Source organism: Leptodactylus fuscus, chromosome 3 (assembly GCF_031893055.1).
Source record: "Leptodactylus fuscus isolate aLepFus1 chromosome 3, aLepFus1.hap2, whole genome shotgun sequence".
In the NCBI taxonomy this organism is placed as follows: Eukaryota; Metazoa; Chordata; class Amphibia; order Anura; family Leptodactylidae; genus Leptodactylus; species Leptodactylus fuscus.
The window spans coordinates 246,055,669-246,081,396 of NC_134267.1; the positions used below are offsets into that span (position 1 = coordinate 246,055,669).

At 47.1% G+C, this 25,728-nt stretch overlaps 1 protein-coding gene across 1 annotated transcript in view; it reads left to right on the plus strand.

Annotated features, from left to right (window-relative positions):
- The window catches only part of LOC142198387 (uncharacterized), a 297,722-nt gene extending 281,843 nt beyond the window's left edge, over positions 1-15,879 (plus strand). Inside the window, exon 7 of the mRNA XM_075269402.1 lies at positions 11,334-15,879. Coding sequence (XP_075125503.1) covers positions 11,334-12,414 — 1,081 coding nt within the window. The 3' untranslated portion in view covers positions 12,415-15,879. The remainder of the gene's footprint in view (positions 1-11,333) is intronic.
- The last annotated feature ends 9,849 nt before the right edge of the window (positions 15,880-25,728 follow it).

The following is a 25,728-nucleotide window of genomic DNA, read 5'->3' on the forward strand; positions in this document are numbered from 1 at the left end:
GCAGAAGAGGACCAGAGGGAGAGACCAAAGGAGGTGGTGAGGGACAAGAGACTGGAGGCGGAAGGGTGGTCTGTGTTAATGGGGATGTTGAAATCCCCCATGATGATGGTGGGGGTGTCTGTAGATAGGAAGTGTGTGAGCCAGGTGGTGAAGTGGTCGATAAAGGCAGCGGTAGGTCCTGGCGGTCGGTATATGACGGCTAGTCGGAGGTTGGCGGGTGAGTAGATACGAACAGAATGCACTTCAAAGGAGGGGGGGCTAAGGGCAGGTAGCGCCTGGATAGGGGCAAATGAACACTTGTCTGACAGGAGGACGCCTACGCCTCCGCCAGGTTTGTTGTTGGGGCGGGGAGTATGTGAGAATTGCAGACCTCCATAGGCGAGTGCAGCGGGGGAGGCGGTGTCTGAGGGGGTCAGCCATGTTTCTGTGAGACAGAGAAATGTAAGATCATTGAGAATGAAAAGGTCGTGGATGTAGGTAAGTTTATTACATACGGAGCGGGCATTCCACAGTGCACCGGGGAGGGCAGGGGGAGGGGTAGGAGTGAGTGAGATTGGTTTGAGGTTTCGGGGGTTCCGTGCTCTAGCACCAGTTGTGGGGAAATGGCTGACAGTGGAGATTTGCTGTGGAGGTCCAGGGTTAGGAGATATGTCACCAGAAGTAAGGAGGAGCAGGGAGAGTGACAGCAGGTGTAGGTAGGAGAGGCTGCGGGGGGGGGGGGGGGTTGTATGTGTCTGGGGCAGAAAGCCTGCAGGTTTGTGAGGAGCTGTGCAGAGAAAGTTATATGGTGGGGTAGGAGAGAGGGAGAGATGAGGATTTCTTTACTGACCAGACTGGTTTGGGGTGGAAAGGTGGTTTTTACAAGGAGTGGGAGAACAACAGTGATTGAAATGAGAAACATGTCTGGTAGACAAGTGAGCAGTTTGCAGCAGTTGGATTATGTTACCTTCTGTTCCCTTCTGGTTTAATTCTGGTATAATTCTGAAGTCTACACTTAGATGCACACTGGATGGCACACTGGATGCAGAATGACCAAGGCCAGAATGACCTAAGCTATTACATTTATACAAGCCAGAGTTTGTAAGATCTCTATCAGGTGTGAATAGGGGTGTGCATATAAGCAGACACAATCAGGCCCGATCAAAGAACAGGAAATGGTACACAGCAGGGAATTACAGACAGCTATCGCAAGTGATATAGTGGCTACAGAGACATATAGACATACCAGCAGAATGAATGAATGAATGGTAATAGCAGGGATACAGTTTAAGCAGGATACAGGAATGAGGCTGGAGTTATTTGTTCATGTGAGATAGACATACCAGCAGAATGAATGAATGAATGGTAATAGCAGGGATACAGTTTAAGCAGGATACAGGAATGAGTAGATAGTTTGGTATCTTGCATCAGCGCTTTTGTCCATTAACCACAAAAAATGCCCCAAATGTCCTTCATCACAAGCCCTCCTCCTCCTCCTCCTTTCTTCTTACCACTGTGTTCTACTGCCCCAAAGAAGTCTGAAGCCATCCAGGTATACAGGGTGCTGCTCTCTTGCCAAGCTTCCATAACTCCTGGGGTAGGTGGGTGATGGTAGGTTCCCAGGCTGTAACAGAGTCCCACGTGTCCACAGTAATAGAAAGAAATACCAGTCAGCTGTAGCATCTTCACACATCAGCAATAGACGCCAAAAATCATCTCCTTGAAAAAAGAAGTCCGCATTTCCATGTAGGTTTCTCCTCCATTCCGCATGGTGTCCATGCTGTCCTTAGCTCCTGGGGGGATGGTAAACAGGTACATGTGTACACACAGGAAACCAGCTGAACCAGGTCTTGAGTCATTGTCCATGCTTTACAATAGAAACAAAATACTCCACAAGGTCTTCCATTCGATTTATAGTTGCTAATTCATAGTGCTAGTTTGCTTGGTTACAGGATTCTTGAAGATACAGAGAAAAAGAGTGAGAAAGGAAAAGAAAGGAAAGGATAAAGGTTGCTCCCAGCTTGGAGCCCTGTATCAAGGCAGCCACTAAGGCGCCAGGAAGACTATAGATATATATAGAGAAGCAGGCACAGATGCAATCACCGCCTGCTGCTGAAGCCCCCCGAACCCAGGCAAGCCAAATCTTCCAGAAGGCGAGTCGATGATTCCTCATTCGAGGCTCCCCGGACAGGGGAAGACCTAAATACACATTGGGGCTATACAGATCAGACCAAAAAGGCAGAGCAGGTACGCCAGGCAGGTCTGGGCTAGAGAGAAGGCTTCTTGGAGCGTGAATCCAGGAGATTGCCCCCCGCAGAGGAAGACCTGATGCCCTGAACTCCTCAGAGGAAGCAGGAAACTTCAACCTCCAGTCGCTGCTTCAAGCTCTTCACAAAGGGACAGCTCTGTTCACCAAAACGGGGAAGAGCAACCACAATCATCAAGGAAACAGGGTCAATAAATAGTGTGACACATAGCTCCACATCAGCAGCGGCTTAGGCAATACCTGCAAGCCACTAAAAGGGAAGCATCACATAGGCACACAGAAGCATATAGAAAACTGCTCCACCAGAAACTGATAGTCCTGCAGAGCTGACACCTCAGCCAGATGCCCTCAGCTGATTGCCGCAGCTGATACAATTAACCCAGTATGCAGCAAAAGGAGGAACGCTGGTAATCCTGCAGAGCTGACTCATCAGCCCTCAGCTGATTGCCCCAGGCACGGTCCTGAAGTGGCCAGAAAGGATGCACAAAACCAGTCGCAGACAAAAACCACTTAGCCGCAACGTCCAGCGTACTAACAGTTGGATCACTGAGAGAGGCAAAGTTACCTAGAGGCCAAAGGGCAGCCCAGAAATCTGGCAATGGCCGACTCGGTCCACCCAGAAGAAGAAACAGCACATCTGATCTCCTGGAACAACCAGGGTACGTGCTGGATGAATCACCATTTCTGCCGAATATAGTTAATGGCTAGTGAATGGTTAATAAAAACTAAGACGTACGGCAGCTATGCGGAAGGAAATGCCCTCGAGCCCTCTGTCAGATGAATAGTATCACAAACTGTATGGGCAACTCCTGCGTAGCATTGCTACCATGTGCCTAGCTGAAACTCCGGCTCGGAGTCAGAGGCGTCCTTGGAAAAAGCAGAGTAAGCAGGGGGCAATATTCACCTGCGCAATGGCCCTAGCGCCCTTGATTCTTAGACGAATATCACGGACTACACGGACATGCTTCTGCATAGCAGCTGCTACCAATGTGCCTGGCTGGAACTCCGGTTAGGAGTCAGCATCGTCACCCGAATATGCAGCGTAAGCAGGAGGAGACTAGATCCACCTTTCCTAGGGGAACCATGTGCAGATCCTCTGGCTTGCCGAAACAAATAGAGCAAGCAGGAGGAGACGTTCTCCTGAGCAACAGCCCTAGGGTTCTCCGTGTCTGAAGAGAATCGCAAATATCACGGGCAAACTCCTGCATAATAGTTGCTCCCAATGTGCCCGGCTAGAACTCCGGCTAGGAGTTAGCGGCGTCCCCAAAAACACAGAGCAAGCAGGGGGAGATGTCGTCCTGAGCCACAGCCCTAGGGTTCTCTATTATTTGGAAATATCCCAACTTGTACAGACAAACTCCTGCTTAGCAGGTGGTACCAATGTGCCTGGCCAGAACTCCGGTTTGGAGTCAGAAGCGTCCCCAAATTAAACAACAGTAAGCAGGATTTCCGAGCCCGCTGGCCAGCACCGCAACTGACTGTGCAAACAGAGGCATCTATTTGGGCGGGCAACATCTCCAAGACACCACCATAGACTGATCAAGTCTGGCCAAGTTACTTAAGACTGAGGAGGAATGCCCAAACCCTGAAATACGCAAAACGTGACAACAGCAGGGGCAATGGGACCCAGGGACACTCCATATGTTAGCAAGTATGGCAGTAAAAAGAATAACCCCAAAGGGGCACCTACCAAACCACTGGAAGGAGACCCTCCTCACCGCTGCAGACGAGCTGCACAAAAAGCTGAAACTGCAAAAAGAAGAACAGACCTTAGACATGAGGACATTAGCCAAGACCTTCCCTGCAAGATTCCAGCACAAAGAGGCAGGAGGAAACACCCAGGCCCGCCTACTGCCCCAAGGGCAGCCTCCAGGGCTCAGGAAAGCCCGGGAATGAGCCAGGTCCTAATGCGGCCTACTGCCTGGGGAAGCCACAGCCTCGAGTAGAGGCCACCGCCAACGCCCGATCCCCGAACCGCGCACTCAGTCTTGGCCGCCCGGAAGCCCAGGGAGCTGCGGGAACCAGCACGGCCTCGCGTAGACGCCGCGGCTGCCCGTGCACCGGCCACACAAGGGGAGACCGGACACAGCAGAAGCTAGCTTCAGTAGAATCCATGGCTGCCACAGGGAGCCGGAAGAGAGGCCGGGGCATGGTGGGGCCTAGTGCATCCAATCCCCGTCGGCGAAGCCGCCAGTGTAACCTCCCTGGCTAGACCCAAAAGGAAGGGGAACCCAGAGAGCTAGGGCACACCCTCTATTCCCCCACACCCGCCATGACCCCAGGGCACGGGGGAAGACAGAAAAGGGGGGGGGAAGAGGGGAAGAGAAAGTACTTACCTCTGCCCTCTAATACTTACCGGTCTGGCGTCTTCAGGCGCCACAGACTCTCCACCTCAGTGATACCTCGCACCAAAGGTGGGGTCACCGAAATCCAACCGTCAATGCAGCAACAGGGGACTGGGTGACTGCGGGGCGCTCTGTACTAGAGCGATTGCGCCCGCAGGGGGTAGCACTAGTGTAGCATATACACTGATAACCCCCTGCCCCTGAAAAGAAAAACGATGCAAGACAGAGACCTCCTACGACACTAGGAAAAAAACTGACTGAGTGCACTGTCAGTGGGAGGGGATAGCCTGTGTAGGTGGAGCCAACTGTTTTTTCTTTCCTAGTGTCCGCCTCCTAATGACCAGCTCTATACCCCATGGTTACTGTGTCCCCCAGTGAAATATTACGAGAAACAGAAAACTCTTTGAATGAGAAGGTGTGGCCAAACTTTTGGTCTGTACTGTATATGCAAAAAAATAAAATACAAAAAATTATTAATTATACGCAGGGTTTTTTTATTTTAATTTTTTTTTATTTTTGCAAATATTTTTTTCTGTGTATTTATTTTTATTTCTGCGCACTCCTCCCTCTATTTCATGTGATTTTTGCACCAATATTTTATCTCCGTAAGTTATACATTTAATATTTGATTTCTTGACATTGGGGTGAGTTGATGTATGTGACGCCTATAGCGCAGGATCGGTGCTCGGGACATTATTATTGGTCTTTAGATTGATCACATGATCGGCCCCCGGGTGACACGGCTGGCTTTGTTGCTCGGCGCTTACATACCGGGGTCGCTGCTCCATCTTGGATTACCGCTCCTCATATTCTCCTTCCCCATCATTATGCCGACATTCAGGGTTCGGGGTTCTCTGGTTTGGGATGTATTTGCCATGTCTGACTTTCCATGAGCAGCGCTGACCAGGTCTTGTACTAATGTCTTCTATACATGTTTATTGCGTGTCTGATCATATTGCGTGTCCATGCTGCAATGTATTTGGGGTATATACACAGGGGTCTCTGTGTTTTGTTCTGTATGTGAAGGGTTAATCACACCAGCGGGCGGCCATATTGGATCCAGGATGACAAGTACAATATAACTTTGTGGAGTTCTCGCCTTTTCTAACATGAGTTATGAGTAGAGATGAGCAAATAGTATTATAAACTGCAGTTTCGTATTCCCCGCTCCATAGGAATGAATGGGAGCGGCCGGTGCTTAACCCCTTGCTGCGCCCGCTCCCATTCATTCCTATGGGAGCGAGGTATTTGAAACTGTTTCGAATACTAATTGAATCAACTCTAGTTATGAGTAAGAAGCCACAGGCCTGAAAACGCGTCAGGATTGCCTGTCTGTCTGTAATGCGACATGTTTTTTTGTGTTTGTTTTCATGAATTCTTATTAGACACATTGTTTCTGCTCCTTGTTGTTTATTGGACGGAGCGCTATTGTTTGGGGCTTATTCTAATAATGGACTATTAAAGGTTACGTTTTATTATAACGCGTTTCCAGAGCTGGATTTTTTATACTTTCTGTATATGATGATGATGATTATTGTTTATATAGCGCCAATAATCCCAAGTGCTGTACATTATTATATTAATCCCATGGTGCTTTACATTTGGGGGTTACATACAATACACAGAATATACAGGTAGATATAATACTAACAATGACTGACTGGCACGGTGGGGTAGAGGGCCCTGCCCGCGAGGGCTTACAATCTATGAGGGAGGGGTAGAGACAGAAGGAGAGGGGGAGACTGTACAGATGGGGGTGCGGTGATAGTGTTATTGGTGGGTGTAGGCCTTCCTGAATAGGGGAGTCTTCAGGCCCTTCTTGAAGCCTGTGATTGTGGGGGTCAGTCTTATGTGTCTTGGTAAGGAGTTCCAGAGTATGGGGGATGCACGGGAGAAGTCTTGGAGACGGTTGTGTGAGGAGCGGATGAGAGCAGAGCGGAGTAGGAGGTCGTTGGAGGATCTGAGGTTACGTGTGGGCAGGTAGCGGGAGATGAGGTCAGAGATATATGGAGGGGACAGGTGAGGATGAGGTCAGAGATATATGGAGGGGACAGGTTGTGGATGGCTTTGTATGTTAGCGTTAGTAGCTTGATCTCTATTCGCTGGGCTATAGGTAACCAGTGGAGGGACTGGCAGAGGGGAGCAGCTGATGAAGATCGGGGGGTGAGGTGAATTAAACGAGCAGCACAGTTTAAGGTGGACTGGAGGGGGGCAAGGGTGTTTGCTGCGAGTCCATGGAGAAGGGTGTTGCAGTAGTCTAAGCGGGAGATTATGAGGGCCTGGACGAGCATCTTGGTAGTTTCTGGGGTGAGGAAGGAGCGGATTCGGTGGATGTTTTTGAGTCAGCAGAAGCAGGAAGTGTTGAGGGTTTGAACATGTGACTTGAAGGATAGGTCTGAGTCCAGGGTTACCCCAAGGCATCGGGCCTGTGGGACAGTGGTAATTGTGGTTCCATTAACTTTGATAGATGGGTCAAGTGGAAGGGCCATACAGGGTGGGGGGAAGATGATGAACTCAGTTTTCTCCATATTGAGTTTGTGAAAGCGGGAGGAGAGGAAGGAGGCTACGGCCGCTAAACAAGCTGGAACTCTGGCCAGCAGGGAGGTAATGTCAGGTCCAGAGTTGTAGATCAGGGTGTCATCGGCATAGCAATGGTACTGGAAACCATGAGATTCTGAGAGTTGGTCCAGGCCTAGGGTGTAGATGGAGAACAGAAGGGGTCCTAGGACGGAGCCTTGGGGACACCTACAGAGAGAGGGTGAGGTGAGGAGGTGGTGTGCGAGTGGGAGACGCTGAATGTGCGGTCGGTGAGGTATGAGGAGATCCAGGAAAGGGCCAAGTCTTAGATTCCAAGGGATGAGAGAATTTCTAACAGGAGGGAGTGGTTAACTGTGTCAGAGGAGAGGTCAAGGAGGACCAGGACAGAGGAGAGGTCAAGGAGGACAGAGTAATGGCGCTTTGCTTTGGCGGTTAGCAGGTCATTAGTGACTTTTGTTAGGGCAGTGTCAGTGGAGTGCCGGGGTCTGAAGCCTGACTGGAGTCTGTCACAGAGCAGGTTGGAGGAGAGATAGGAGGAGAGTTCGGAGTGGACGTGTTGCTCAAGCAGTTTTGAGGCGTACGGGAGCAGTGAGGTGGGACGATAGTTGGATGGGGAGGATGGGGCGAGGGACGGTTACTTAAGTATAGGTGTGACTGTGGCGTGTTTGAAGGCGGATAGGAAGGATCCATTGGCTAGGGATAGGTTGAAGAGATGGGTTAGGGCCGGAGAAATGACTTCAGTGAGTTTGGGGATGAGATGTGACTGGATCGGGTCGAGCACGCAGGAGGTGAGGTGGGATTTAGAGATTAGGGAGGAGAGTTTTTTGTCAGTGATGGTGGAGAAACAGGTCAGAGATGAGAAGCAGATTTCACCCCGAGCCGAGGGATTGATTCCCAGCTGATATAGATCCACCTTCTATTAGTTTCGGGGGGCTGGGGTCCTCTTTTTTTGTGTTCTAACCTTCCACCTGTGACTGGGATGGCATCGGGCAGATTCTTCTCGGGTTCACAGGAGCTGAAACCATAACGGGCCCTTGAGATTTACAGCAAGTTCTTGGACCGGCCCTGTCTTACAGCCTCACACTCTGCTCGGCGTCTGCTCCATAGTGGAAGCCATTACTGTAAGGCTTTCTATCTGTTATGGAATCGCCTCTAAAGCAGTTCCCGAAACTGCAGCAACTGGAAGATAACAGAGAGCAGAAGAAGACGCTCCCTAAATCTCATAGTGCCCTCATCTAAGGCTCCCCGACATCTAACCAGAGGCCACTACAGGGCCGGATGGTCTCGGCCTGATCTGGAATCAGGTTATTACACAAGTCGTCAGTATAGAAATAGATGAGCTACAAATAGTCAGAATAAACCTGGTGAGAGCGCGGAATATCTACATCAGAAACATGCTGAGAAGCACCACAGGTCTCAGACGAGCAAGGTAGGAATTTCCTGGGCCATTACTAGGGCAATATTCTAACTAAAGCCCTACCTAGCTAAGGCTGTACTCTGACCAACTAATGTGCACCATATGCAATTGAGGTTTGAGATTAGAGGCTATAGAGCGCCGGGCGTCCAAACCAGCCTCCCGAAATGGAGGGAAGGCGGGACCGATCCGCCAGCCCAGGTGCTAAAGACAGATGCCGATAGGCTGACACCAGTGTCAGACTGACCATGCCCATCAATTGCAAGAGGATTAACCCCATGCATGCTGGACTGAACAGAACTAGCGGAACAGGCTGCGACCCTGACACCATGACTGCACCTATCCTAACACAGATCTCCAGCAGCTCATGTATTCCGTCACTGTGTGTTTGTGTCTCCACAGATGGATCCAGTAGGAGAAATCCACCCGAGAGATGTCCCCTGAGTCCTCTGTATTCCCAGCACTGCCCGGAGGAGAATGTCCCAGACAGTCAGCAGGTAGATGGCGCTGCTGAGTCCTGGGGTACATCTATATAGGGGGTGGAGCTCACCGCTCCTGTACTCATACATTTACCAGACAGTCAGTAGGTAGATGGCGCTGCTGAGTCCTGGGGTACATCTATATAGGGGGTGGAGCTCGCCGCTCCTGTACTCATACATGTACCAGACAGTCAGCAGGTAGATGGCGCTGCTGAGTCCTGGGGTACATCTATATAGGGGGTGGAGCTCCTGTACTCATACATGTACCAGACAGTCAGCAGGTAGATGGCGCTAAAGTCTTATCAAAATCTGACCATAAAGTGACTGAACCAAAGATATTACATTATTTCTTCCCTGTTTAGGGTGAAGATCTGATGGATATTAAGGTTGAGGTTAAAGAAGAAGCAGAAGAGGAGACGGATTACTGGACTGATCAGCAGTGTAAGGAGCGGAGACTTTCTCCTCTAGATACTACTACTCCCATCATCTCCTCATCACATGGCAATCTATCCCATCACTGTGTGTTTCCTACAGATGGAGCCATTGCCAGAAATCAGGGAGAAGATGTGACTGATATTAAAGCGGAGGCTGAAGAAGAGAGGATGAGGGGCCATCACCTGTGTAAGAGGGAAGTGGAGGAGGAGATTCCAGGAAGTGTTACCACAGGTACGGAGTCATGAATGGAGCAGGAGAAGTCCCAGGTTTCTTCAGGTCGGTTCCCCCTTAGAGCTCCAGTCCAGTAACTCTCCTCGTTCCTCATACCTGATAAGCAGGGGAGCAGCCCCGAGGGGTGAAGAGCTCATCTAATGTTTGGAGTCTTACAGGGCGTCCGCCTGTTACTGGTAATAATGCTGCTGCTTATTCTGGACTTTCTCTCTGAGAAGCAGAGGATATTCTATGTCCAGCCGGAATGATCTCCGTGCGTCTGGTAAGAGGGTTGCAGTAGGAGATGCGGTTTGGTGTGAGCGTAGGGTCCCAACCCTGTTTGTCATCAATAATGGAACGTCACACAGTAGGATGTGCCAAAAAATTCTCAGTGTTTTATTCAATACTCAAGTAGAGTTAAAGTGGTGAAACGTTTTTCGGTACAGTGAAGTACCTTCATCAGACTCTTTGTATAGCTGTAGCACAATGTATATCGTATAATAAAATGCGATAGTGTAGCCACTGGATTCTCCGCACGTATGCCTCGCAGGGTCCGCTGGAGTTAATCAAATTGGTGGTCAGTGGTGAAGACGCGGCACCAGGGGAAAAGCTGTAGCGCTGTTGAAAAGGGCTCGCCCTTTTCAACAGCGCTACAGCTTTTCCCCTGGTGCCGCGTCTTCACCACTGACCACCAATTTGATTAACTCCAGCGGACCCTGCGAGGCATACGTGCGGAGAATCCAGTGGCTACACTATCGCATTTTATTATACGATATACATTGTGCTACAGCTATACAAAGAGTCTGATGAAGGTACTTCACTGTACCGAAAAACGTTTCACCACTTTAACTCTACTTGAGTATTGAATAAAACACTGAGAATTTTTTGGCACATCCTACTGTGTGACGTTCCATTATTGATCTCCGTGCGTCTGTCACTGAGGATACAGCAGAAGCTGTACTGTACTCTACTCCGCATGACTGAGTGAAAGGACTTGCACCGACCTACAGCGTCTGAGCAGCCGGGGAGGCCAAGGAAACTTTTTTTTTTTTTTTTTGTACCAATACTTTAGTTTCCTTTTACTTATTGCCATTTGTATTGATGCACAACCCTGTTATCTGGAATCTGTTTGGTGTTTCTCCCCGGAGGCAGCGGACGTCCAGGCATCAATACAACAGTCTCCTGACCGAGTGACAGTGATGTAGTGATGTATACATGATATCTTATTGCCCGATTCACACCCTATGGAAATCATAGAACATGCAAATTAAATTTGTGCTAAAATCAATAAGAATCATAAAATCTATTTTTACTCCTACAGAAAATCCCAGTGCGATCTCTGAGGGAAACGTCATGTTATCAGTAAGTGATAAAGGAGAAGATGAAGATATAATGGAGCGCTCCTCAGGAGAAAACCTCATTACCCCTCATGTACATCCAGGACGTCACAGTACAGATCCATCATATAATCCCCCAAATCATGAGGAAACTTCTGACCATCCACAGATTGTGACCACAAGTACTGGGCAGGAAGAGAGGAAAGGGTTTCAGTGTGAGGAATGTGGAAGAGAGTTCATAAATAGTACAAGTCTTGTAACACACAGAAGAAATCACACAGGAGAGAATCCATATTCATGCTCAGAATGTGGAAAATGTTTTTTGAAAACATCAAGTCTTGTTAACCATGAAAGAAGTCACACAGGAGAGAAACCACATTTATGTTCAGAATGTGGGAAATGTTTTACAAACAAATCAAGTCTCATTATACATAAGAGAAGTCACACAGGAGAGAAGCCATATTCATGTTCAGAATGTGGGAAATGTTTTACAAACAAATCAAGTCTTGTTAAACATAAGAGAAGTCACACAGGAGAGAAGCCATATTCATGTTCAGAATGTGGGAAATGTTTTACAAACAAATCAAGTCTTGTTAAACATAAGAGAAGTCACACAGGAGAGAAGCCATATTTATGTTCAGAATGTGGGAAATATTTTACTACAAAAACACATCTTGTTATACATGAGAGAATTCACACAGGAGAGAAGCCATATTCATGTTCAGAATGTGGGAAATGTTTTACTACAAAATCACATCTTGGTATACATCAGAGAATTTACACAGGAGAGAAGCCATATTCATGTTCAGAATGTGGAAAATGTTTTACTACAAAATCACATCTTGTTATACATGAGAGAATTCACACAGGAGAGAAGCCATATTCATGTTCAGAATGTGTGAAAAGTTTTACAAACAAATCAAATCTCGTTAAACATAAGAGAAGTCACACAGGAGAGAAGCCATATTCATGTTCAGAATGTGGGAAATGTTTTGCTAAAAAATCACATTGTGTTATACATGAGAGAATTCACACAGGAGAGAAGCCATATTCATGTTCAGAATGTGAGAAATTCTTTTCATATAAATCGGATCTTATGAAACACGAGAGAATTCACACAGGAGAGAAGCCATATTCATGTTCAGAATGTGGGAAATGTTTTACTTCGAAAGGAAGTCTTGTTATACATGAGAGAATTCACACAGGAGAGAAGCCATATTCATGTTCAGAATGTGAGAAATTCTTTTCATTTAAATCGGATCTTATGAAACACGAGAGAATTCACACAGGAGAGAAGCCTTATTCATGTTCGGAATGTGGAAAGTGTTTTGCAGATAAATCAAATCTTATTAGACATCAGAGAAGTCACACAGGGGAGAATAATCGTGTTACCTATGACGGAATACAGTAAAGGGAGTAGCCATTTTGATGTTCTGTAGGTGGAAAATACCCGGCACTGCCTCTTGGTCTCGGTGACACAGCTCATGTTTTTATAAGACGCTGGCATTTTTTCCCATAGTATTTTGCATTTCCTTTTAGTATTTGTAGCCTAAACGTTGCAGCCAATCTGGAAGCCGCGCAGATCTTTCCATTATACTTCTCTCTGTTTATGCTCCACTCCCACTTGCATGGCTTCCTCCAGTGAAACAACCACTAAGTTGTAGAGAAGTGGAAGCAAGTGATTGCACCCAACTGACTAACCACAGAGAGCCATCCATCCAAGGAGGAAGTCCCCCCGCTAGCTCTTTATTACAACTAGCCAGACTCTACGGGAAAGAAGCCACCAGCTCTTTATCAAGGAAGAAAAGACCACCCTGAAGGAGAGGCTCAGCCCGGGTCCTCATATACAACCCCGAAGGGCCTTGGGATAATGTCACAATACGAAGCCATGAGCAGTGGGAGTACCAGGCCACTCGAAGTCGGATGAGGAAGAAACTGAATTGGCCCAAGTGCTGCAGTAGGAGTGGTCATATCATTTCTGATCGTCTCAACACCCAATATGCTAATTGTGCTCCATACTGTCAGGCGGTGTCTGCTCAAGTCCAGCACTACCGACCTGACTGACTGGTAAAACTAACACCACCAATGGCTCAGGAGTGGGGGGAGTTAGAGAAAAACTACACCTATGCCAGAACCAGATGCCGAGCACCTACTGAAGGATGCAGAGAGCCGGATAGAGGTGGTGATGGGTCCTCTTTACAAACCCCAAGAGTCAACGTGTGTGATCATGTGAGAGGCCAAGTGGAAAGCCACGGAGGTGAACAGGGAACGACCCGGAGACCCCCGACAGGATAGTGGGTATGGAGGTGCTTATATAGAGGCCAGCAGGGTGAGAAGTTATTACAGTAATCAGACTGACCCGGAGACCCCCGACAGGATAGCGGGTATGGAGGTGCTTATATATAGGGCAGCAGGGTGAGAAGGTATTACAGTAATCAGACCGACCCGGAGACCCCTGACAGGATAGCGGGTATGGAGGTGCTTATATATAGGGCAGCAGGGTGAGAAGGTGTTACAGTAATCAGACCGACCCGGAGACCCCCGACAGGATAGCGGGTATGGAGGAGCTTATATAGAGGGCAGCAGGGTGAGAAGGTATTACAGTAATCAGACCGACCCGGAGACCCCCGACAGGATAGCGGGTATGGAGGAGCTTATATAGAGGGCAGCAGGGTGAGAAGGTGTTACAGTAATCAGACTGACCCGGAGACCCCCGACAGGATAGCGGGTATGGAGGTGCTTATATAGAGGGCAGCAGGGTGAGAAGGTATTACAGTAATCAGACCGACCCGGAGACCCCCGACAGGATAGCGGGTATGGAGGTGCTTATATAGAGGGCAGCAGGGTGGGAAGGTATTACAGTAATCAGACCGACCCGGAGACCCCCGACAGGATAGCGGGTATGGAGGTGCTTATATAGAGGGCAGCAGGGTGAGAAGGTATTACCGTAATCAGACTGACTTAGTATTGTCATGACATCACTCCTGGGCGGGGGAGGGGGAGGTGTCAATCAGAGAGGAGATGGGAGTCGATGAGAGGAGGCAGAGCCCGGAGTGGATAAGAAATGTCCCAAAGCGATCCTCACCTAGTTCCAATAATAAGTCAGTGACTCTCCTGATCATGGAGCTGCAGAGCTGAAGAACTACGGCAGATTTGGCAAGTGTATAAGTGTCTACCAGGTTTAATAAGTGGATTTTATAATGTTGACCTCGTTCTATGTCCCACACACAGTGCCAGCAAGATGTATGAGAGAATACAATACAGCGGTATCGGGCTCCTTCAGTGACTGCGCCCACCCCTCCCCCGCTCAGTAAGATTAGTAAAGATTTCATCGCGGTTCTAGGAAATCACTTTCAGTATCTTAAGGATGAATTACTCTGAGAAGACAAGAAGAAAACAGACTAAAGAAGCGGCTTCGAGTTATGAGATAAATCTAGACGGGACGTAGCGGGTCAGTCCGGATTCACTATTGGGTTTATAATAAGTCTTATTACCAGCACATACTGGAACTTATGGAGAACATGGACCTGGTGTCCAAAAGTGAAGCTGGTGATGACATCTACAGCCGCCATATGTCTAAGATCTTGGTGATGACATGAATGAGGTCAGAATATAGAGATGCAGCGATGTCCTACAAAGATACTTGGCTCTTGTATAACAACTATGGAGTATAAACCTTGTGACACCTCCCGTCCTGATCATCCACAATCGCCCAATACAGAACCTGTGGAGTTATAAGACGTGTCCATCCCCCACCCCAGAAGTTAGGAGCCTTCTCAATCCTCGTTTTATAAAGAATACAGGACTTTTGTTACACTTGATGCTACAGAAATCTGATATCACCGCGCGGATTTAGAATAAGTGAGATTTTTTTGTACAGGAAATGTAATTTCTGAATATAACATGATGGACGCAACAAGTAAGTCACAGCGAACTCCAAAAGACGAAACCACCGGCATGGGGCACATTTATGGGAGAGATCAGCTAAATATTCCCTCATAAAGTGACCGTAAATCACATGACCATGGTCAGAGTTTTCTCCTCTAGAAGTAACAGAATGAATGACAGCGAGCCGAGATCTAGAAAACCGCGAGGAACTGATACAGAAAGTCTATTGGAGAATTGTATAAATTTTTATTGTACATTTATTTGTCAATATTGGTCTGAAAGTGGCCGAGGCCTGTAATCTTAGAGAATGGTATCAGATGTGTAGCGAAGACGGCTCTGCCTAGTGAACTTTCACCTAGTATGTTAAGGAACAGAACACATTGTGCGGAAAAAAAGAGAGTCGGCTTCTCAAGATGTGAAAGTGTCAAATGCAAAGTCTGCAAGTATGTGGAAAGAGTTCCGGAGGATCCAAGTTATACTTCTGATTTTACATTCAAACTAAGGGAATATATAGATTGTAACAGTGATTGTGTCATTTATTGCATCAGAGGTACAGAGTGTATAAAAGTATATAGAAGATGTACATCCAGGCAACTAAAAACACACATTGCAGAGCAACGAAGAGACAGCAATAAACCCACAACTGAGAATGGTTCGGGTGCCGCACAGCATTATGCCTGAGTTCACAAGGGAACAATAGATACCTGGCCTTTCTTTGGCATAGAAAGTGTTAAAGAAAACCAAAAAGGGGGTGATAGAGGATCTTCTGTTACAAAGAGAAGCCACAAGTCACATGGCATGAACTTAAGAACCGATCTCATGCTGATTCATTAGGGGAAAGGACACAATGTGAACAAGGCCCTGGTGTCAGTCAGGGGAAGGACTTCTGTAGTTTACATTTGCTTGTTGTAAATCAGCCTGAATAGCAATGTATCTGATGTTTCTGTGCATTCTATTATGTGTAAGGAGAATGTTTGTTCTTGTGCCGTGTTAGCCAGTGGCTATGAAATATAAAATACAAAAAACTTGCAGGTCTTCAGTAGCTGATCCCTTTATTAATGGCTGACTCATAATGATGACAGATTACGACGTTTCTGAGCTCCTTCTTCAGATCTATCTGATAACACTTTCTACGGGCTGCATATATATATATATATAACTGGATTATGGTAATAGGAGCTGTGTAGCAGCAAAAGGGAAACTAGCGAGGATGTAATAAATGATGGAAATGATTGGAATAGCTGGAATAGAGGCGAATAAAGGGAAGTCAGACTCATCAGAATAAGGAGGAGGTAAGTGATAGAACAGGTGGAATCGAATCAGCTCATTACATGCAGACTGGAGGAAGTAGCCAACGATATCTAAGTCTGGCCGCACATACTGAATTAGGGCTACGACTAAGGGGTAGCGCCCAGAAACGCGTCAGCCAGATATGATGTTTTAGTCACTTTTTGGGGAGAGTTTTTCACTTGCACATTTGTAGCTGTTAAATGATGGATTTTAAAAGGATGAAATAAAGAAGAAGCTTTTAAGAAACACAAGAGTGCCGACCGATTTTCTTCATATATTGAAGCCAACTGGTCGGGCACCAAGTGAACCAACAGAAGCGGTGAGCTGTAGTCTCTCCTTACTATTTTCCATCATTTTCATGTCCACCAGTGTCAGCACCCCGACATGAAGTTACATGTGTGTGCTCACCCTCTACAATTCCTCCTCCTCCTCCATCAGCGCTGCACAATTCTGATCCTACTAGGCTCAATCCACCCTGATACCCCCAACTCTGCTGGTGCAAGGCTCTACTCACTGCAAGGGCCTAACACTCTGCAGGTAGAGGCTGAAGTCACCTGAAGGGCCTCAATCTCTGCTGGAGCTCAGCTTATGGGTCTGGAACTTAATTTGGAAGGGCTCATGTTAAGGGCCATAAAAGTGAATTTTGGAAGGTCTCCCCACATCACACACATCCACAATGACAGGTCAGGGGGGGACTGAAGGATTTCCCATTGTCTATTCCATCTGTGGTTGTCATGGGGAACGTGATTTAAAGGGGTACTTGGTAATGTTTCTTGACCTTAAATTGGGGTTTGTGTCCCTCCATTTGGGGAGTAAAGAAGGTTTCCGGGTATTTCCCACTTTGATAGAGGTTGTAGTGAGTGTGTATAGTGTGTAGTTGTTAGGCTGTGATAGTGGGGTAATAGAGGGGCTTTGGTGTGTTAGATGCCCCCAGACATGCTTCCCCTGCTGTCCCAGTTACATTGCAGAGGTGTCGGCATCATTTCCTGGGGTGTCATAGTGGATTTGGTGACTCTCCTGAGATGAATGGTGGGATCCCCTGAAACGGAGCAATTTCTCCCATAGACTATAATGGGGTTCAATATTCCTTCCAATAGTCCAGTATTGAGCGGCTATTCGGAACGAATAACGAACATCGAATATTTTACTGTTCGCTCATCTCTACACTATATGTATGAGAAGATAACCAGACCACAATAAGGACATCATGGCTGGTTATCAGGAGGACACTACATGTATGAGAAGATAACCTGACCACAATAAGGACATCATGGCTGGTTATCAGGAAGACACTACATGTATGAGAAGATAACCTGACCACAATAAGGACATCATGGCTGGTTATTAAGAGGACACTACATGTATGAGAAGATACCCTGACCACAATAAGGACATCATGGCTGGTTATCAGGAGGACACTACATGTATGAGAAGATACCCTGACCACAATAAGGACATCATGGCTGGTTATCAGGAGGACACTACATGTATGAGAAGATACCCTGACCACAATAAGGACATCATGGCTGGTTATCAGGAGAGGACACTACATGTATGAGAAGATAACCCGACCACAATAAGGACATCATGGCTGGTTATCAGGAGAGGACACTACATGTATGAGAAGATAACCCGACCACAATAAGGACATCATGGCTGGTTATCAGGAGAGGACACTACATGTATGAGAAGATAACCCGACCACAGTAAGGACATCATGGCTGGTTATCAGGAGGACACTACATGTATGAGAAGATAACCCGACCACAGTAAGGACATCATGGCTGGTTATCAGGAGGACACTACATGTATGAGAAGATAACCCGACCACAATAAGGACATCATGGCTGGTTATCAGGAGGACACTACATGTATGAGAAGATAACCCGACCACAATAAGGACATCATGGCTGGTTATCAGGAGGCCACTACATGTATGAGAAGATAACCCGACCACAATAAGGACATCATGGCTGGTTATCAGGAGGACACTACATGTATGAGAAGATAACCCGACCACAATAAGGACATCATGGCTGGTTATCAGGAGGCCACTACATGTATGAGAAGATAACCCGACCACAATAAGGACATCATGGCTGGTTATCAGGAGGACACTACATGTATGAGAAGATAACCTGACCAGATTAAGGACATCATGGCTGGTTATCAGGAGGACACTACATGTATGAGAAGATAACCCGACCACAATAAGGACATCATGGCTGGTTATCAGGAGGACACTACATGTATGAGAAGATAACCCGACCACAATAAGGACATCATGGCTGGTTATCAGGAGGACACTACATGTATGAGAAGATAACCCGACCACAATAAGGACATCATGGCTGGTTATCAGGAGGACACTACATGTATGAGAAGATAACCCGACCACAATAAGGACATCATGGCTGGTTATCAGGAGGACACTACATGTATGAGAAGATAACCCGACCACAATAAGGACATCATGGCTGGTTATCAGGAGGACACTACATGTATGAGAAGATTACCCGACCACAATAAGGACATCATGGCTGGTTATCAGGAGGCCACTACATGTATGAGAAGATAACCCGACCACAATAAGGACAACATGGATGGTTATCAGGAGGACACTACATGTATGAGAAGATAACCCGACCACAATAAGGACATCATGGCTGGTTATCAGGAGGACACTACATGTATGAGAAGATAACCCGACCACAATAAGGACATCATGGCTGGTTATCAGGAGGACACTACATGTATGAGAAGATAACCCGACCACAATAAGGACATCATGGCTGGTTATCAGGAGGACACTACATGTATGAGAAGATAACCTGACCAGATTAAGGACATCATGGCTGGTTATCAGGAGGACACTACATGTATGAGAAGATAACATGACCACAATAAGGACCTCATGGCTGGTTATCAGGAGGACACTACATGTATGAGAAGATAACCCGACCACAATAAGGACATCATGGTTATCAAGAGCACTACACCTCCTGATCTCCTGATGACCTTACAGCCATGACATTACAGAGGGGCAGTGTAAGCAATGGCTTGTCCTGGTGAAGTTGGGGTGGGAAGTGATCTAGTCTGGAGGAGGCGGATAGGTCCTGCACCTGCCCTGCACCCACAAGCTGTTGTCAGTATTAGAAAGCACCTGGCCTTGCTGCATTTCTAAACCGTGACCTCTGATGCTTAATACATTGACCCAGTGGGCTATGAAAGCTAATGTATTGACCCCAGCCCATAATTGCTGCACCATGTGACAGTGGTGTGCACCTTTCCCATTTATAAGAAGAGGCCTGTATGGCAATATCAAGCAGGGCCAACTATTCTAGAAAACTAATGGTGGTTAGGTGTTCTTCATTGATACTGACCCCTTTACCAGCTGGCAAAATACAGTGAATTCCACTAAGTTGTATAACAGAGGCCGCACCACCAGTAACCTGGCCAGGTGGGAGTTGAAATTGCAGACCAGCTGGATGACTGGGGGCAGATTATTTGGTGCCATTGCCAATTCTATTTTGCCAAATGAGCTAGTGACACCATTTCATGCGAGTACAGAGACCTAGCACCGACACCAGCAAGAATGTCCTGCCTCTCTCCCAGCCAGCGGCACCTCTATCTGCCTGGTCGGCTCCTGCCCCTGCCCAGGCTTCCAGCGCATCTCCACTCCATCCACCTGCGGGAGAACCGGCTTCTGTGTCACAGGTACCAGCCTCCTTCTCTGCTGGCTCTCAAGATAGTGGCTGCCATGCGGTGGATCCGCTCCTGCCTCCCCCTCTTTCTGTGTCCCAGTGCTCCTCAGTGTCGCTGCAGCCCCCTGCCTCACCCATGTCCTTACCTGTGATGGCTGCTCCTGTTTCCCTGCTGAGGACTCCTGTGACCTCCTCCACTGCTCCTGTCCAGCTGTGCCCTCCAGGTGCTGGTGTATCTACCTCCTCCCAGACTCTGCAGCAGGACTTTGCTCTCCACAGGGGGATTCCTTCTGCTGTCCCTGGCTTACCTCCACATGATGCCTGCAGCTCCTCCATTGTGCACCCCTCTCTGACTGCAGGGGGTTCTTGTCCTACTAAGCACTCCTTGGACCCTCTCCTACCAGCTCCGCTACAAGTTGTTCCTGTCTCCTCACTCATCAATGCCAGTTATGACCAGGACTTTGCCTCCACGCCAGCGGCCCTGCGCTTTCCCCCTTCTCCTGACCTGTCCGACTCCTCACTCCCAGATGCTGCCTCGCTGGCTCACCGTTCTAAACGTCCTAAATTGACGGACATTTGCGATCTCCTTCCACATTATGCCTACCAAGTCGGATCTGGAATCCATTGTCCGAAGGGTTGAGGAGAGGCAGGAGAGGCATCTGTCAGGATTCAAGTCGGAGCTCCAATCTCGGTCGGCCCACGTCGCCTCCCAGGAACTACAAACAGCATCCATTGATCAACGTCTCTCGGCTGTGGAACAGTCCCTGTCCGCTCAACATTCCCTCAACAGGCACATCCTTCTACTGGTTGATGATCAGGAGAACAGGGGCCGGCGAAATAATACCAAGCTGCAGTCTATTGTCTCCACCATTCTTAACAGGGTCCTCTCCCGCCCTGTTGACACTGCGATTAATCTTGATAGAGTCCATCGTGCGTTGGGTCCCCCCTTCTGCAGAGCCAAGAGACGTCCTCTGTCGAGTTCACTTCTTCAAGGAAAAGGAGGACATTCTTCGGGCCGCCTGGAGACACGGCCCTGTCTCTTTCCTGGACAACCAAGTGCAGCTGCTCCAGGATGTCTCCCGCCGCACCCTAACCATGCGTAGGCTTCTGAAACTGGTCTTGCAGCTGGTCTAGGATTCTGGAGCTACCTATCACTGGGGCCACCCCTTCCATCTCCAGATACGGCGTAATGGCGCTCTCTTTGCTCTACACTCTCCGGATCAAGCGGCTTCCCTGGCGCAGTTTCTGGATCTCCCTGACCTTGCCGGACTGGTTGGACTTTCCCCTCACTTCTACTCCCCCAACCGGGCCCCTGGCATCTTCTCCCCTGGCCCGCCAACAGCCTCGCACCGAGGATTCGTCTCTGCCTCTCTCATGAGGGACATATCTTTTTGTTGCAACTACCTTGCTGAAACTTTGATTGATGCTCTCTATAGTGCCTTATCTATGTGTTCATTTTCACTGCTTTTTTCCTGATTGAGAAAAGTTTTCTTTACCCTGGTGGTGACTGCGTCGGGTTTCGGCACGTGGTAGCCTTCACTGTTGACCCTCGCCTGCCCCCCGTCAAGTGGGACATGCTCCGGCCGCTTTGTTCCCTTTTTTTGTGACTCGCGGCCAGCTGCGCGGCCCACTTCTCCTGGCTCACTGAGCCCCACTGGCCCTTCCAGGCCGGACCTAGTGGCTCGTTTTTCAGTCTTAGACCACTGTTTGCCCTCGGGCATTTAGCTCTGCTGCTTGGGGAATGGATGGCACTCTGTTGTAGTTTTACCTTTCCCCACTTAGTTAGTTAGGGTTTTTGGTGTATGCTGCGGCGTGCCCCTGAGACTTGCTTTAGTGGGGTTCTCCCCACTGTTTGGGGTTACCCTCTTGGGGATTAGCTTAGATCGGGGTTGCTTGTTTTATTTGCTTGTATGCTTTACTTTCCCCCGAGTGTCTTCTTTGTCCCCGCTCCCTTTTTTTTTCTTCTCCTTTCTTTCTTTCCTCCCTTTCTTCCTACAGTACCCCGGCTCCAGGCCCTCTCAGACGCCCTGCTGCGTATCATGGTTACTCTCTTGAGTTCAAACCTGGAGAGATTACTATTCTCATTTTCTCTCCTCTCTGCCCAGAAGTTTCAGGAGGTTAGCTCTGGGCTCGACCCCATCAGCCATATTCGCCTGGATGTCTTTTTAATACTGAACTCCCTTCTTCCAGATTGTTGTCCCTGCTTCCTGGCCCCACCGAGCTTAGGGTTGCTACCCCCCCCCCCTCCTTTTTTTTTTCCTCTTCCTTCTCTCTTCCTTCTCTCTTCCTTCCTCCCCTTTCTCTCTTCTTCTTACTCTTTTATCTCCCCTCTTTTTTCTCTCTGCTGGGGTGATTCCAGTTATGCCAATATCTTATGTTTTCCATTGTTCTGTTTTGTTGTGTCAACTTGGACGTGTCCATTTGTGTCGTTGGTTTTGCGGGCCCCATTGATTGGGTCCTGCTTTGTCATTGTTTTGGTTTGTCTTTTTGCTTATTTGTAAATTGTTTATAAATAAAGAATTTATAAATAAAAAAAAAAACACCCGAACTTTCCTAAAACCTATCCTGGGCAGGTTTCTTTTTGGATGTTGGGGCTGCACCTTGGATGGAATTCTAACCATTGCATCCGTCTCTACCTTAGATGTCAGGTCTTGTCTGTAATAGAATCATAGAATATCATACATAGAATCATGCAATGTCATCATCTTTCTACATGTTTGTTACTCATCATGGAAATGGGATTCCTGTATGCCCTCACAGATTTCCTCCTAGTGCCCCTATCAGAATAACCACCAGTAGCACAACCCCCGCCAATCACAACCAGCATGTTTTCCACCTCTACCTCCAAGAACATTGCACATTGCTTCTATGCGTGGATGCCATAGCGCTCATGACGTGGCTCACCACACCCAGTTCTTTCGAAGCCATCATGGCATGATGCATCAACTTGTATGACAGGTGAGTCCTCTTATCTCAGTCCTTATATTTCACATCTCCTGATGAAGCCTCACCATACATTTAGGTAGTTCCTCAGACTGTGTTTTGCATCTTGGGGACCTTGGTGTTATTATGATGGCAGGTATATACAGACTGAGTCTATTTCATGAGCCTTATATGTGATAGGGTTACCATACAACATGCATCTGATGTATCGTTAGTAATGGTGAGACCGCACACAGTTATATCTGGATCATTGCGCTGCATCATTGTCTGAGTGATATTTACTATAAGGAGGTACGCTGTCACTAGAGATGAGCGAGTACTATTCGAAACTCCCGTTTCGATTAGCACGCACCCAAAGGAATGAATGGACGCAGCCGGCACGCAGGGGGTTAATCAGCCGGCCGCCAGCAAAGTCTGCATGCCGGCCGCTTCCATTCATTCCTTTGGGTGCGTGCTATTCGAAATGGCCGTTTCTAATGGTACTCGCTCATCTCTAGTTGTCACATTTCCTGCTACCACTGGTCACTTATGCTTGACATTACCTCACTGCTAGAAGTCTCCATTTTTTTACATCTAGCATACATTTCCATACAAGTGCGTTGTAATTCCCACACATGCTTCCGATTGTTATACTGAGGGCCTCCCCTTGCGTCTCGAGGGACATGTCTTCTGCTTTGTATGACTGGCCTGTGCTCTTTTTAACTTGTCTTTGTAACCGTTTTATATTTTTTTATAGGTTTGGATATTGACTGTAAAATATTAGATTTTTGTAATAATTGAGTGTTTCTTATTCGATGACTACACAAAAAACTTTTTTTCTAGTGACGATAGAGAAGACGTGGTTGACAGTACAGAAGGACAGCATGGTGAATTATGTGTGACAATAGAGAAAACAACTTTATGCTTAGGAATAAAATCACTGTGGCAATGGGTGGGGCTGTCAAAACTAGAAGTAGTGTTGCTGTTGCCACCCGCATTGTTATTGTTAGTACTTGCATGTTTCCTCCTTCCCATTCTTTAGCTTTTCCCCTGTCTTGTTTTTTTTTCCAGTCATTTTACTGCACTCTGCATAATTAGAATAGTTTCACACATTAAAATATGCGTCCTGAAGCCCGGCAATCACATCGAGGAGGCGCATTTTAATATGCGAAGCGAGCGTCACCCATTTACTTTTATGCATGCATTATCTCTCTTCCAACATGTTTTTTATGAAGATGGATTTTCAATAAAAAGTTAAAGATGTTTTAATGCGCTGGGTGAGCGCCCCCATTCATTCTTTCTACTGCATTTGTTCATGGACTGTATTATAGGGATGTAGAGCACAAGCCACCCAGGCGTTGGCTCAGACCGCTCAGCATTCACTCGTCTGGATTATAATGAGACTTTATTATTGCTATTTCCGCTAATACTACAGCACTGCCGCCAGTTTTATCCTCTTCTTATAATTATAATAGTGTTTGGCTACAATTCTCACACTGTAGGGCTTTTTAACATAAAACTATTTCAAGAATAAAGCAAAGCACTAAAGTGTGATCTGGTCAGTGACTATTAGACTAGAACTTCATTTTGACAATTGGTAATGTGCTGCAGTCAAGGGCTAAGGCTGAGTTCAGATGGGGTTTATTGGTCCAATATTTGATGCAGAGGCTGCCTCAGATTCCAGACAAAAAAAAACCGGGTAGCCGCGAATGGATTCCAATGCAGTGCACCGGCATCCAGCCGCGGCACTCCGCTCCAGTTTAGGCCCAAATGAATGGGCCTAGTCAGGATGGAGTGTCTTCATGCGGATGTCCGCGCCTGAAGAAAGAGCATGTCGCTTCTTTTTTCCGCGAACTTGCGGAAAAAAAGAAATGCCCGGCTCCCATTAATTTCAATGGGAGGCGTTTCTTTCGTTAGGATTTCGACGTGGATTCGGCTTCAAAATCCTGATCAAAAACCCCTTTTGAACTCAGCCTAACAGGCAGTGCAGATCTTCTCCCTCCCGCACTCCTATGATTTATCGATATGCCTGCAATGGATTCAATCTGACTAAACTGCATTGCACTTCTCCTACTCCCATGATTCTCTAGTGCTGTTACAAGTTTTGCTGCAGTCACTTCTGTCCATTACAGTAATGGAGTAATTGCTTTGGCTCATGCAGTCACTGATAACACATCCATCCATAGCTTGACTATCACTGGACACATCTTATATACTGTCTGTGACACCAGCACTGATTATTGGGTAAGAGGTTGTCAGGTGACGCCAGGACGTCTCACACACGCCTCCTCTGTATATTACCTGGGCAATGCTTGTCGTGGTCACCATTTTAGTTGAGATACAAAATAACGGTGGTACCGCACACTTGTTTAAAGTTGTGGTGCTAGCAAAAAAGGGTCCTCCGACCTACGTCATCAGATAAGGATACATTTTGCTGCACACACCATTTGTACTGAAGAAGTATAGTGATTTATGTTACAGCAGAGCATACGCCATTGAAACAATGCAAAGAAATAATTTTGAAAAAAAAGGCAAACTAGATCAAGTAAAGTTGAGGTTTTGGTCGTTTGACCTGCAACGGAATAGATCTAGGAGCAATAAACAAACATAAATCAGCAATGTGACATGCAAGGTCAAAATATAGCGCCGTGGTTGGAGAGAGATGAATAACTGGATGGGGTACATATAATATACATGAAAAACCGTAGTGGAGAAATAAAAAGTAAGAAAGCAGAAAGAAAAAAGAAGAGGAAACCAAAGATGGACTATATGTTATACAAAAAACATTGGAAGGGAGTAGGGTGTAAATACAGAGAGTCAAATACAAAGCTATGTAAGGTAGTCAGAGAGGGGCAAGTAGATAAAAGGTGTATAGAGGAGAAAAGAGACCCAGATAGCCAGCAACAAAAGTACAAATGGGT